Source organism: Podarcis raffonei, chromosome 10 (genome assembly GCF_027172205.1).
Source record: "Podarcis raffonei isolate rPodRaf1 chromosome 10, rPodRaf1.pri, whole genome shotgun sequence".
NCBI lineage: Eukaryota > Metazoa > Chordata > Lepidosauria > Squamata > Lacertidae > Podarcis > Podarcis raffonei.
Genome location: NC_070611.1, coordinates 49,268,249 through 49,283,027, shown reverse-complemented (window position 1 = coordinate 49,283,027; position 14,779 = coordinate 49,268,249). Strand labels below are relative to the sequence as shown.

The following is a 14,779-nucleotide window of genomic DNA, read 5'->3' as shown; positions in this document are numbered from 1 at the left end:
GGACAAAATTAAGAGTCCGGCCTCCTCCCTCTTCCTGGCACCATTTCCTGAAGCTGGCTGGGCAGCCTCCTTGAGGATGCTGGCAGGAACATTGCTGCCTGGGCATTTAGGTCTGTCTCAAAGAAAGAGAACTCCTTTAAACTCTTTCTGATTGCCTTGTGCTGTAAGGAAGTGGGCAAAACTCCCTCCTCTCCAACAAACCCCTTCAGATCTTGACTCTGTACACAGAGAGAAGAGGACCATACTAAGAGCCAAGAAAGTGTTATGTGCAAAAACCAAGGACAAAAAAATATCAGCTTCATAAAAAATCTACATGTGTCTGCAACAGAAGCATCTATGAAGATAGCAGTGAGTGGTAACGAGCCTTTCATATATGGTTTTCCAGGGTCAAAGCTACTTCCTCATCCAAAGAGAAAAAGGATGGGTGTGGCAGGTGAAGAGGCTGGCCACATGAAGGAAGCAGGCAGCCACCCGTGTGGTTGAAAACAAGACACTTCTAAGGGAAGAGCAGAAGGGGAGAAGCTGGGAGGATTTACATTAAATCACGGGTGAAAACAAATTTTTAAAAAACAGCCACTATGATCTAAAGGTTAGAGTAGTTCCAGCCTAAAAGTATGAATTATTCACTCTGCTGTGTAACATTTCCTCCAATAAGATTATGGCTTGAAATATGATTCCTTTTCAAATAGCTGAGGGTAGAACCATAAGGCAAAAAGGAAAACCAGACTCTTCTTTTAGCTGTGCTTCTTTTGAAACCTTTGCTCAGCAGCAGGCTGTTACGTCAAACTGAGTTCCAAGAAGCCCTAATAGCAATGGGCGGCTAGATCTAAAAGCTCAGCCCTTCCCAGGTTTGCAGGTGTTTTCAACACAGGTTTGGCATTCTATAAAACCATGTCTTAGAGGCCCAACTGGTGCAGTGGTCCACCAGTGAACAAAATAATTTTTGCTATGCAGCAAAAAGAAATTTAATAGCTTTCTCTGGGACATATTGACAAGTAGCTAGCTCAGCATCCTATCTCTCCCATATCAGCCATTTGCATGTTTTAAGGAAGAAGTATTCCTATCCATCACGCTCTCTGCCTCTGGCAAGGATTAGCATCCCTGTTTAACAGGAAGTATGTAGCAGCCCAAGGCGCTGAGAAATCCCAACTACTGCCAGCTCCCACATTTTGACTGCTTAACCTCTAGGGCCATACTCAACAGAAACAGAGACTGCTTGACCTTAGAAAATAGTCACCAGTGTTTTTATTTTCTATGAATTTGGCACCCATGTTCCCAGCTGTGGTTATATTGTTTGCCAATGCACCACCCCCTTCCTGAAGATTTCAAAGATGATCTGCAAAGAAAGCATTTCATGTTCATCACTGAAAAACTTCAGGGCTGGCCTCTGTTCATGATGGTGGAATGGGCCATCTCAAGAAACAGATGGGAAAATGTCATTAAAGTAGTGGTGGAGAACATGTGGACCTCCAGATGTTCATAGAATCGTAGAACTGGAAGGGACCCCAAGGGTCATCTAGTCCAACCCCCTGCAATGAAGGAATCTCAACTAAAGCATCCATGACAGATGGCCACCCAACCTCTGCTTAAAAACCTCCAAGGAAGGAGAGTTCACCACCTCCCTAGGGAGACCATTCCACTGTCAAAAAGCTCTTACTGTCAGAAAGTTCTTCTGGCATTTAGTCGGAATCTCTTTTCTTGTAACTTGAAGCCATTGGTTCAAGTCCTACCCTCTGGAGCAGGGGGAAACCAGCTTGCTTCATCTTGCTGGTTCAGGCTGATCAGACTCCCCATCCCTGCACTACTTTTGCCATGAAGACTGGCATCACTGCAACAGGCTACCTAAGTATCTTCTAGTTTGGTGAAGGATGGGTGATCCCAAGACCCTCCTTGCCAACACTCCCCTGCTCAAACCCACAACCACCCAAGCCAAGTGGAAGGGCTTCAGCTTTCCTGCAGAAGGGAAGAACCTTCTCTCTCAGCTCATGAAGAATTATCTACAAAAAAGGGAACGGAGCAATTACTAAAGCTGTCTTTATTACAGATCTACAAAAAAGGGGGGGGGAGAGAAGATTCCAAACAATGTTTCTCTTCATTTGGTTTATGAACAGCAGCGCACAGGGAGGGGTGTGTGTTGCAGCAGTGGCCAAAGAGAGCCGCATGATTAAAAAGTACCCCTGGACAGAGAGGGTGGGAAAGAACACAGACTGGAGAGAGGTAGCAGGGGAACTGGTTTTTCTAAGAAAGTCTGCCACCATCTCTCATGGGCAGCAGCTGTTAATTGTACAGGATCTGGACTGGAGCAGGATGAGGGAAGCTTCTCCCCTGTCTTTGTTGGGAGTCTTCCATTTCTTGCCATGGCTATTTGCTGGCAGGCAGCAGGCTCTATTCCTCTTCTCCCACGGAGTAACCAGCCTTCCCATCAAGCTCAGAACCATGGCTGTTTGTCCCCAGCTGAGCTAGAATGGTGCAGCTTGTTCCCTCCCAAAACCAGACACTAGCCCAACTGCTCCAAGGCAGTTCCACTGTCCCTCATCTCCTCCCAAGGAACTAGGCTTAAAAACAAAAAGGGGAAAGAGTCCTGGGGCATATTCACACACTTGTCCTGGGTTGCTCAAGGTCCCATAAGTTTCTTGAGGAAGGCTTCCAGCTGATCCTCATCTTTTATCCCTACAAACTTATCCACCACATCGCCGTTCTTCATAGCCAGGACTGTGGGCACTGCTGAAACCTAGGAACAAAGAAGGAAAGATAGAATAATAGCTGTGCTCCACTGACCTGTGAACATCATTGTAGAAGTCAAAGCAAACATTGAAACAAAGGTAGGACGTTGTAAAAAAGGTGAATGATTAATGTTTCCTCATATTGGAGAGCTCCTAAGAAATTGAACAGGATCACTTGGATTTGGGGTGGGGTGGGGGTTGTTTTAGTTTTAGAAAGATGACTGTCAAAGGCGTACAGCTCCAGCATGGAGTTTGCATTTGGCAGAAAGGAAGTTTCTGCTGGTACTCTGCATGATAACAAATGCACTTTCCTGCTTGGAAAACAGAGTAAGGCAGGGATGGCTAACCTATAGCCCTCCAGATATGACTGGACTACAGCTCCCATCAGGCCCAGCAAGCATGGTCTGAGGCAAAGGTCAGGGGAAGATGGGAGTTGTAGTCCAACAACATCTGGAGGGGGGCACAGTTTCCCCCATTTCTGGACTAGAGGGAAGGAGGAGACTGCCCCAGTGTGAAGCTGCACTGCCAGTTTTCTGAAAAGCAGGCTCTCTGGTAGAGGAAGAGCTGACCAGGATGCACTCTGCAGCTGCTTAAAAGCTCACCATGCAGTTTGTGTAGCTGTGCAGAGGCACGGCATCTGACTGTCACCTATGACCATGTGGTAAGAAAGTGTTACTTCCCCCCACTCCCTGCCCAGTTGCACAGGTTTATAGCTACACAGAACTTATAGTACTGCTGGAGGGTTTATGGTTATAGCTTTCCAGACAGGAAGCTTTTAAGCAGCTCCTCCTTGGCTCCTGATCATCTATTTCTAGCCCGCAACAGACATCAAATTCACATATAGCAATCCTCCAGTTCTGCAGATGTCATTGCCTGACTTCTTATCCCTAAATGTGGTTTTAACTGTGCCCAAACAGAAGCGGAGAGAAAAATGGATGTGTCCCTCTTTGCGGTGTCAAAGTGGTTGAAGAGTGAATATGACAGACTTACAACATCCAGGGTATGTGTGTGTGTGCTTTAGATAGAGGAGGCTCTGCATCTGCTTATTTTGTACAATCATTTCTGCCTGTCACAAGGAGGGCACTGAAGCTCTGTCCTCTGGAATCCCACCCCTCTGCCTTCAAAGGGTTGGCCAGAGATTCGCTAAGCGGTTTCAAACATGAATTTGCATCCAAAGTAACTAACAAGCTTTATATCAGGGCTGGGGGAACTCATGGCCCTCCAGATGTTGTGGGACTCTCCATCAGTCCCAGGAAGCATGGTCAATGGGCAGGGACAATGATGGGAGCTGCAGTTCAACATCTGGTGGGGGGGTGTCTCCAAACTCTGCTTTAAACACAGACTGATGCCTTCAAATTTCAAAGCATAGAGCACAACTACTGAATACACATAGCCCAAGCCACCAGTATATTTATTCTAATAGTGATGAAGCAGAATACCAGAAGGCCACATTTGTACCATACATTTAAAGCACCATGATACTACTTTAAACAGTCATGGCTTCCCCACAAATAATTATGGGAGCTGCCGTTTGTTAAAGGTGGTGAGAGGTTATAGGAGGTCTCCTATTCTTCTCCCAGAGTTCCCTGGGAAGAGGGCTTGACTGTTAATCCACTCTAGGAATTGTAGCTCCGTAAAAGGAATACAGGGTCTCTTAACAACTCTCAGAACCCTTAGCAAACCACAGCTCCCAGAATTCCATGGGGGAAGCAGGGACTGTTTAAAGTGGTATTGTAGCACTCTAAATGTATGGTATGAATGTAGCTCAAGTTTCTGGAGTCATGCTACACCCCTCCCCCTCCTGCAAGTTGGCTTATTGATCTATCAGCTTCTTACTGCCCAATTTTGACTAAGGATTGAGAGGACAGCCAGGGATCAGGCAACAACAGGAAGAGGATCTGCAGGGGCTTGCTAACTGAGTACTGCAGGGCCCAGTGCTTTAAAACCGCAGGCTATGTCTCCCCCCTCCCACATGTGAGCAAGCCCATTAAAGTAGTCCAGAGACTGACAAGAGAGGAATTTGTAAATATTTCAGAAGGGGCTGACATATTCCACAGCTCTCCTCTGGCGCCCTTATCTGCAGACAGCTCAGCCACTGGGTCGTGTCCTATCCTTATCTTGCCTGCTGTCCATCCCTGGAATGTGCTTTCTCATCAAACAGGCTCCCAGCTGCGCTGTGTCTTGCAGCCATCAGCAATTTGCCACACGCAAAGCCTCCCCAATGGAAAGCCCTGGGAGATCTGGCTTCTCTTTTCCACCAACGCTCTGGACTCAGAAGGCCTGTTTCAGCTGGGCCCCACCCTTTCCCCTCTGCTGGCCAATGCACTTCAGCTCCTTAAGAGTGCCACATCCTATGGTTACTCCAGGATATGTGTGTGTGTGTGCTTTTTAAAAGAAAAACCTAATGAAGGCTCAACATGCAACAGATTATAGATTATGGTTACTTGATGTTCTTTAGTGCCCTCTAGGGGACAACTATAAAAATTCCTGGGCCCTCAAAACACTCCCAGAAAGCTCCTCTTTTCTTCATTTTTAGAAAGAGCCAGATGCTTTACTTGTGGGGACATGCGGGATGCAAATAAGCAATAAAAGCACTTTATAGAGTGAGGATCCGGTACCCTATTCTCCCCATGCTCAAAACTACAGCCACAAAGCAGGGAACAAGCTGTATATAAAAATGGCTTGCCCTAAGTTACACAGGAAGTCTGGGGCAGAGCAAGGTCTCCTGGGTAGAATGCAAAGAATGTTAACTGCTGAGTCACTCTTCCCGTCCACAGTTTAACACTACAAGGGCTTTTTCTATGCTAGGCATAAATCAATAGGGTGTGGAACATTTAATCGTTCCCCATCCATACCAAGACAGACTCAAAATCTGAATTTAATTCCTGACATGTGAAAAATATATGTTAAGTAAAGGACAGGCAGCTAATGCCCTCCATTGTTTGAAAACTGGCAAAGACTCCTTAGAAAGCTGTGATTAGGGTTTGAAACTGAATGAAGGTCATAAGAAGATATTAGGCAGGAGGTTTTGAGTATTATGTATGACCTTTCTAATTATATGCTTGGCAGTGCAAGAAGACTTTGTGTGTGTGTGTGTACATGAGCATCTACCTACAAAAGTTCGAAGCCCAGATTTCAAGGTAGGGCTGGGAATGTCCTCTGCCTGAAATCCTAGTGAGTTACTGCCAGCCAGTTTAGTAGACAACCTTCACAAAAGTCTAACTTGATACAAGGTAGCTTCCTATCTTCCTATGCTTTTTGGTTCACGGCTCGTAAGTGTTTGCTATTTTAAGAATTTTAGGCAATGTCTTTAAACGAGCAGCAGCTGACCCACTTTCCAGCTCACCCCATACCCCGCAAGGGGTGGGTTTGTTCCACTTCTTCCCCCAAATGCCACTAGAGGGGCTTCTGAAGGAGCATATTTCCTTGAGGGAAGGGGAGAAGAAACAGAAATAGCTTCTTCGTGCCAAATAGCTGCCTTTTAGGTTTTAATTTTATAATCAGTGCTTCTCGCCGTAATAGGTTTATTCAAACAGCTTTCGTTGGGTCCACCTGAAAGGCAGCATATAAAATAATGATTGGTTACAGGTCACATTGTTGAGGTGGGACATCAGGACTCTGGGCCAAGGAGACCAGAAGTTCTCTTTGTTCATTCCACTCACAGCACCATCTGTAAATCACCCAGCGGCTGTGCGAAGAGAAGGGTCATCACTGGAACACTATTGACTCAACTGGAACATAACAAGGGATGGTGGCAGCAAGCCAAAGTTAAGAGGCGGTGGGGAAACTGAAAGAGTTCAAGGCAAGGTGGCGGCAGGCTGAGACAGGCCCCTCTTCCTGCCTCTCTGGGAGAAGTTGCATAGCAAGGAGGGGCCCCTGGCCTGAAAGAGGGAGAAAGGACCAACTAAGCAAGAGGAAGAGACATGGGCAGGGCCGGCCCATCCGTTTAACAAATGAGGAATTTGTCCCAGGCAATAAACTAGGTCAGCAGGAGATTGCCTAGCAAGCGTTGAAGAAGATGCAGCAGCAGCAGCACCAGGACTTTGGCCCAGGGTGTCCAAATGCCTTCCCTATTTGGGAATCAGGAGAAGGAAGCTCTGGTCAGAGCTGAATCCCTTCTGGGAAGAATCCCTGTGAAATTTTTTCGCAGCAGGAAAATACTTCATGGATGGATGCTCCATTGGGACAGTTCCGGAGCCCAGGGCAGGTCAGGGCCTGCGCGAAGGAATGTACAGGCATTCCAAGGCTCACAGAGGGGGTCCCTCCCTCCCTCTCCCTTCCAAAGAATCTGCCGCAGCAGAAAAGTTGTTGTGAAATTTTCAGGCTGAGATGGTGGGCCGCTGTCTTGTAAACAAGAGCGAGGGAGGGAAGACTGATAGGAGCGGGAGATTTACTGCCCATTTGCATGGAATCTGCAGGACTCAAAAAGCCCAGCAGAGTAGAAAATTGTTTAGGATCTTAAGGCCACATACTAAAAAGAAGCAAAAATCATTTTGACACATGAAGACGTCTTATACAAAGCACCAGGTTGCTGGACTTCTAGCCCAGCATTGATTACTTCAGCTAGTAGTAGCTTTCCAGGATCTTAGGTGCCTCAGCGCCTATTAACTGGAACGCTTTTAATCAGAGATACAATATGGGGCTTTATTCCTGAAAAGCGTACACTCTTTCACTAAGCTATGGTCTTGCCTTTAAGTGAGAATGTAGAGGGAGGGCCAAGCATAGCTTTTCTTGTTTTTAAAGTTTCCACCACCAATTTCCACTGCCCCTCTACCCTTCTAAATTTAAGTATCAGACAAAACTCTTCTTGTGTCCTAAGCATCAGAGGAAAGGACCAGCCTTCTGTAAAGCTCTGCATATTGAATCTGGTAGCTGATACAGAAAGGATTCTGTTAAAAAAAGAACAAACCAACTAAAAAAAAGGGGGGGGGAGTTAAGAATAACAGAGTTGTAGAGTTGGAAGGGACTACAAGGGTCTTCTACCCTCCACAATGGTGCAACCCCCTACAAGGAAGAAATCTTTTGCTCAACAAGCAAACCCACAACCCTGAGATTAAGAGTCTCATGCTCTACGGATTGAGCAATCCCAACTTGTATGAAGAAATAAATTCTAGGCTTACTGTTATCTGGAAATGGGTCTTGGAAATATGGCTTTCTTTTGCAGGGAATGAGCATATCTGCTTATGATCACCTTGGTTACAAATGCTGTTCTTGACTCTCTGTAGTCCTGCCACCTTCTAAAGCCAGGGGTAGCTGATGTGCTGCCTTCCAGATGTTATTAAGACTCCAACTCCCATCATCCCAATCACTGGCCATGCTTCCTGGGGCTGTTGGGAGTTGGAGTCCAATGTCCAGGGGGCTAGCCTGGTTCTAAGCCATCTGATGCCTGACTGCCTCTTGGCATCCTCCATAATGCAACTACTCTTCCCATACAGTGACCATCAAGACTTGAGTTGGCTGCTCCAGGGTCTCTTCTATCATCACCCAGGGGTTCTCTGTCCACAAACAAAGCCTTCTTGCACCACCGGACCTTCATCTCTCTTCTGCCACAGCTCCCCTATTAATTTATTGAATAAATCCATCTTCTGTCACCACTCTCTGGTTTATCTCAGTCAAGACCATGAGTCCCATGGAGCATCCTTTCCCAGCCTGGAGCTCTCCAGATGTTTTGGACAACTGTGCTGGCTGGGGCTGATGGGAGTTGTAGTCCAAAACATCTAGAGGACCCCAGGTTAGAAAAGGCAGCTCCTCCTAGGTTCCCAATCAGAACAAATGAAGAGCAAACCAAGTTGTTCTATGCAACTCATATTCTGTATATTTCTTAGGAGGTTTATGAGCACTTACCTCGTATTCAATGGCTAAGTCTGTGTGGTCGTCAATGTCTACTTTTGCCATCAACACCTTCCCCTTCTGTTTGGCCACGATCTTTTCTAGCCTGGGGCCCAAGATCTTGCAGGGACCGCACCACCTCCAAGGAGAGAAAAGAAATTAAGAGTTCAGTGAGGGAAAAGCAAAGGCAGCAGGAAAAAGGTGGTGAAGCTTTTCAAAACACTCTGAACTCCTCCCCTATTTTCTGGGGTGAGCTTGCCTTTAATAGCTGCAGGAGAAACCCTCTTAACTTTAAATATCAAGCCTGATATTGATTAAATTAAAGAACAGCATGCATGTGCTGGGCAACTTTACAGCAGTTTTAACAATTCAAAGCCCCGAGCTACAAGGAGCACTTTACAGACAGCTTGGGGTGTTTTCCTGCAAGGGACACTCAAAAGTACGTTTGAGCCACTTTCATGCTGTTTTGTGCCATAGGGTGAATGTGGGACAGAAAGCAGGAGAACCCCATTTTCACTGAGCCCTTTAAAAACCCATTACAGTGGTACCTTGGGTTACAAACACCTCGGGTTACAAACACTTTGGGTTGCAGACTCTGCTAACCCGGAACTAGTACCTTGGGTTAAGAACTTTGCTTCAGGATGAGAATAGAAATCGCGTGGCGGCGGCACAGTGGCAGCAGGAGGCCCCATTAGCTAAAGTGGTACCTCAGGTTAAGAACGGTTTCAGGTTAAGAATGGACCTCCGGATCTAATTAAGTTCATAACCAGAGGTACCACTGTATACATTCTAGCCAATACAGGTGGTCTTATATTCCCTTTACAAAGTGGTCTAACATCTGCCAGAGAGAGCCCTAAGGGTTAAACAAGAGTGAGTTTGCACACTGAAGTTGCCATGTGATCATTCTGATTAAGGCATGAGCTCCACAATGCAGCTTTCTGTAACCTGGTGCCCTCCAGATGTTTTGAACTACAAGCCCCATCAGCCCTGACCTTGGCTGCGCTGGTTGTGGATGATGGGAGATGTAGTCCAGTAATATTTGCCGGTCACCAGGTTGGGGGAGGCTGCTGTAATGTGTCAAACTATAGCCTATCACATGCTCAGGGTAGATTGATTTAACACTAGGCTGTTTCCTAAGAACGGGAGCACATAAAAATTGTAGCACATCACCTAACTGAACCCAGGCTCTCACACAGAGGTGTTTGGAAAACATCTTGGAACCCTTTCCTTATGCATACAGAAGTCAGAGCCGTAAAAAAGCCCCAGATATACCACTACATGTGAGGATCACACAGCAACTATCTGCTTGGCCCAGAGTACACTCATTTAGGATCCCACAGCTAGTTCTCAAGCACCGTACCTTTGGCATAATAGACCTGTGAGTTATCACCATACAGGACAGTTTTCACAGGTGCCATTTTTTCCTACACCAGTTTTGCACCTGAGCAGAAGAGACTTCATGTATCAAGGTCCCTTGCAAAACATACCGCAACAAATTTTGTACTGAGTCAGAAGTACGATAGTGAATGGATGCCTTTGCGCCATTTGGGTTATAAAGAAATGTAAGCATGCATTGTTTTGCTTGGTTTTGTTGAAATCAATTTAAAAAAAATATTTTGCCCTTTCAAAAAGAAGAGCATGGGATTGGGGGGGGGGAGGGAGAAAAAAAACCCTCCTAATCCTTGATGCGATGACACCTCGACCAAGCTATTCCATGCCACACCTACCTTCGTCCCTTTAGGGCTGTCTGGGACTAACTGCTTTTGAGCTGGCATATTTGGAATGAAGGTACTGAGGAAGTCAGCTAGCTCCCACTGCTTCCGTGGTCGCTAAGCAGCCACCCCCACAGTGGTTCTCGTCTCCTTCCTCTCCCCCCAGATCTGACATGGAAAGTGTCTAGCAAAACAAAAACTCCAATAGCATTTGAGAGCTGCAGGCAGACTCTTGACACAGTTCAACCAAGTTAATTTTTAAGACTGTTTTGATCCAAAAGGTCACGTAGCTACAAAGATGTTTGCAGTCTCTCTTTATTGCTAGGGAATAGCTCTAGCTATATTGCAAACAGCCACCACCTACACAATAAATGCATAAAATAAAAAACTTCCAGCTTTTGCTATTGACTTGTAACAAACGAACAGGGAGATGCAACCCAGCAGCTGCATATTTTGGTTGCATATAATTAACATAATTCAAGTAACAGAACAGGGAAGATGCCAAATTACTATTAGTGGACATGTTGCATGTCACTATCACCCTACAAGCACTTCATAGCTAGAAGGGGACTCAGAGGACTGGACCATCCACACCATTTATCCAAGGTGCACATTGTGCACTTTGTGGTCTAATACACACATGAACACACACATACACACATGAACACACATGCACATTTGTGCACATTGTGGTCTAATACACACATGAACTAGTGATCAGGCAGGAACTGATGCCGACAACTTTAAGCCAAGGAGAAACAAAACCCTCTGCACTCACTGGGCATGGAAATCAATCACCACCGGCTTCTCACTCTTCAGAACTCTGTCTTGGAAGTCATCCCCATCCTGGATGTTAAAGGTGTGCCTGAAGACCAAAGTAGTAGAAAATGTCCTAGTAGTTGCAGGCACAGTAGTGAAGGGGATGGGCAGGCGCCAGGTGAGATTGCAGGGCGCAGCCGAAACCCGGCAGAGAAGCAAAGGTGGCTGTGAACGGAGGGGTCCAGAGAGCTGCTTGGCAGGGATGGAGAGGAATGGCCTGAGGAGGAGCTTTTGGGCCATCTGCAAAATGAAAAACAAAAGCAACACAGTTGGGGGAAAGTCAACAGTGGGGGCACTTGCAGCTTCCTGAACTCTGCTGGTGTATTCCCACCACCAAGACCCCGCAGACCTAGCTGTTATTTCACTGCTTCCTTCCCTTTCCAGTCAATTCCAAGGATCCCCATTCATGCCCTTATCTAGTCTCCACTGTTGCCCATACTCCTGCCTCCTAGGTTCCCAATCTTTCACCTTATCCATGCCCTCCAGAATTTCAGATACACCAATCATATTTACTGCACATACAGCACACACATCAAAGTGTTGGGCTGATGAAGAGTGAAAAGGGCAGGCCCTACCTGCAGGCTCACCATTTAACCTGAACTACCTTTTGGGTTACAATCTTATCTACTATCTTTACCCTTCAGCTCAGTCTCACTTAAGCACTGTCAGATCACATGTCAGCATGAAGGGCATACGGAAATTATGATGAATGAAAGAAAACATCGCCCTTTAACTCTCTGGACAAATATGCAGTCTTTCAAACCAGGGGGTAGCTCCTCCCAGTGCAGGCTGGTCCATTAGGGCAAATCTCAGTATGCCCTCAGCCAACTTTCTTCCTGCTTACAACCCGTCCAGGGAGTGGTACTGGCTGTCACCTTCCTCCTCCTTGGTCTCAGTCCTTGTAGAATGCAGCAGGTAGGAGGAGTGGGCCAAAAAGTAGTTGGCTCTGTCTGTCATTGGCTCTGGGCTCCCTTCCTTCCATTCTACCAGTCCCAGTGTGTACCAGCCATCATTGATACTCCTCAGTCAAATCACACTTTTAAAACTTCCTTTTTGGTTGCTCCTGGCTACTCCAGTTCTATAATTCTAGCCTAGTCCAAGCTGGTGGGTACCAGTCTTTTTACTGAATAGTTCTTATCTGCAAGCAATGTCCTCTGGTGGCCAACGTGGGCCCAATTATCATATTGGAACATCAACATCTTCCTTTCTGTAGCACACTATTACCACTGTGATTTCGGCTGGGTTTCTCAGTGTGGGAAAATGCTTTACCATTCTGATCCTAACAACCTGTGAGGCACAACTGATTGTGTGATAGGTAGAAAGCAACCTGCCCAACTTCATTTTTTGGTTATGCTTAAAATTCATTACCTGACAACCACAATCCGGCTGCTCTACTAACACTTATATGCACCAACTATGGTACAAACTACTGTAGTAGAGCTAGTCACACTTAGCTCTTCTGAGTGTTCAAAACACTTGACATTTATTCTGGGAAAGCTCAGTCAGTATAGCATAAGACTCTTAATCTCAAGGTTGTGGGTTTGAGCCCCACATTGGGGGAAAGATTCCTGCATACCAGGGGGCTGGAGTAGATGACCCTCACAGTCCCTTCCAACTCTATAATTCTATTACTCATTACCTCAGCAAGCTTCACAACAGTCATGTAAGATTATTATCCCCACAGCAGCAAGACACTTCCATAGGGGCTAGTAGCATGCAGAAGAGAAGGAGGGCATTTTCACCAATCTCAGATAAACAACAGCACTAAGCTACCAAATTTCTTGCATCAACAGGCTGGACTAAATGACATATGAGGTCCCTTCCAAAATACTCATAAAGGATTCTATGGGAAATTTGTTATTTTATTTACTGCCTCAAAATATAAGCAGAACACAAGCACTGTTGTTTTTTTCTTACAATTGGAGTGCATTTGCAAATAAATATGTTTTCTTTAGCACTTTATGAGGTTTGCCTCTTTGGTTGGTTGGTTGGTTGGTTTGGCCTAGCACCACCCACCCACCTTGAAACAAATTTTGATTGCATCTGCTTCAAAATGTGTTTTCCTAAAACACATTTACATGCAAGAAAGGATGTTTTCTGTAACAAACCACTCTTTTATAAAACATTTTAACTTTCAAAACACTAAAGTTTGCAAAATTTAGTGCAGATTATTAAAAAGATATGTTCTTAAGTAAAGGCAGGCAATGTTGCATTATTCAAATACAATATTAAAACCCAGCATTAGGCAAACATTTGTTGTTGTTTAGTCATTTAGTCGTGTCCGACTCTTCGTGACCCCATGAACCAGAGCACGGCAGGCACTCCTGTCTTCCACTGCCTCCCGCAGTTTGGTCAAACTCATTATTGACATGCAGTTGATATTTAACTGCCCTAAATGCATTGAAATATAACAGGAGGATATATATTTCTAACCTTCTGTCCTACCCTGGTTACTCTCCAGTCAGCTTAATTCCTAACCAAGTTTGCCAGCTCCCCCCACCTTTAACTTTGGCACCTATATGCCAAAGGGGGGAAAAATAAAGAACAATTTGACAGGGCAGAAAAGTTATGAGAAAAGTTCCATCCCTTACACTCCTGTGCATTTGGTAATCGGGAAGGAGACAGGCGTTTTTCTTAAACTGAGCTGGCAAGGGTGCTTCCATTCCACAGCTCTTCTTATTTTCATTTCTAGAACAGGAAGAACTGAAGCTCTGAATCTAACCCATGGCCTCAAGACTCGTGATCTGAGAAACCTCCTCTGCCGGCCTCAACCAGAGGCTGCGGTTACGGAAGGGTGAGAAAAGCGCACTCTGCACATGTTCAGAAGCAATCTCGTCTGATCTACAAACTGGTTGAAATGAAACCCAGCTTATTAGTGCCGCTTAACTAATTTCCATCCTGGGCTCTTTGATGGAGGCGGGATAATAATATAAGTAATTCACGTTTCACTTGACCTCCTCCATTTCCTCCACTAGCTCCGGTCCAGCGGAGAAAGTGTTACTCGTCAGTAAACAGGCACAGGCCCCCATCTGCTGTGCAGGCGGTCAACGACCCCCCCCCCGCGACCTTCTCCCTTCCACCTTCTCACCTTGCAGCCCCTCTTTACAGTGTCTCGCGGCCGCCACACTGTGGAATCAGACGGGCCGGACTCTCCTGCCAGCCGATTGGAGCGGTCGTGGGAGGAATGTATGCATTCTAGCTGGATGATTGGCTGGCGAAAGGGAAGCTGTTGAGAAACCTGGGACGTGGTTGGGCTAAGGAGGGCGCGTTCGGCCCTCAGAGGAGCGCGTCCTCCGCGCGCTTATTGGTTAAAACGCTGCCGCTCCGAACGCTGGGGAGTTGGAATTTTCACGCAGCCTCGAGTTTGATTGGCTAAAAGCGCCAGTCGAAAGCAGGAATCTGCGTCGCGCTGTGGCCTCGCTCCTCGCATCGGGGAGCCAAGGTCAGAGTACACGGGATGTGCTCAGGGAGGTGGTACGAAAGGCGGGTTCCCAACTTGTTCATTTCGGGGTTAATAATAATAATAATTTATTATTTACACCCCGCCCACCCGGCTCTCCTAAGAGCGCACCGTTATCTTGGCTTAAATCAGTTAAGCTGCAATTTTTGTTTATTGTCAGACGCTCTATCTGTCTGTCTGTTTGCTTACTTATTTGCTTACGTACTATACCGCCCTTCATCAGAGGATCGCTTTGT

The 14,779-nt window shown here is 46.1% G+C and overlaps 1 protein-coding gene across 2 annotated transcripts; it reads right to left on the bottom strand.

Moving 5' to 3' along the window:
* Positions 1-2,020: 2,020 nt before the first annotated feature.
* Positions 2,021-14,291, bottom strand: TXN2 (thioredoxin 2). 2 transcript variants are annotated; one of them, XM_053404802.1, is made up of 4 exons: positions 14,172-14,291; positions 11,043-11,323; positions 8,568-8,691; positions 2,021-2,731 (listed from the first exon to the last, which is right to left on the bottom strand). In XM_053404802.1, exons 2-4 carry the CDS (start codon positions 11,321-11,323, stop codon positions 2,615-2,617), a joined length of 522 nt encoding a protein of 173 aa, XP_053260777.1. In that variant the 5' UTR covers positions 14,172-14,291; the 3' UTR covers positions 2,021-2,614. The 2 variants fall into 2 exon arrangements, with proteins under 2 accessions (XP_053260777.1, XP_053260776.1); XM_053404801.1 differs by lacking the exon at positions 14,172-14,291 and adding an exon at positions 14,038-14,105.
* Between the last annotated feature and the right edge of the window lie 488 nt (positions 14,292-14,779).

What these genes read in the sequence shown, in the direction of transcription:
- TXN2 (XM_053404801.1), bottom strand. An exon ending in GTGATTGATTTCCATGCCCA is followed by an intron (nt 8,692 to 11,042) that starts GTGAGTGCAGAG and finishes CTCTCCTTGGAG; the next exon opens with GTGGTGCGGTCCCTGCAAGA. An exon ending in ACTTAGCCATTGAATACGAG is followed by an intron (nt 2,732 to 8,567) that starts GTAAGTGCTCAT and finishes CTTTGTTCCTAG; the next exon opens with GTTTCAGCAGTGCCCACAGT.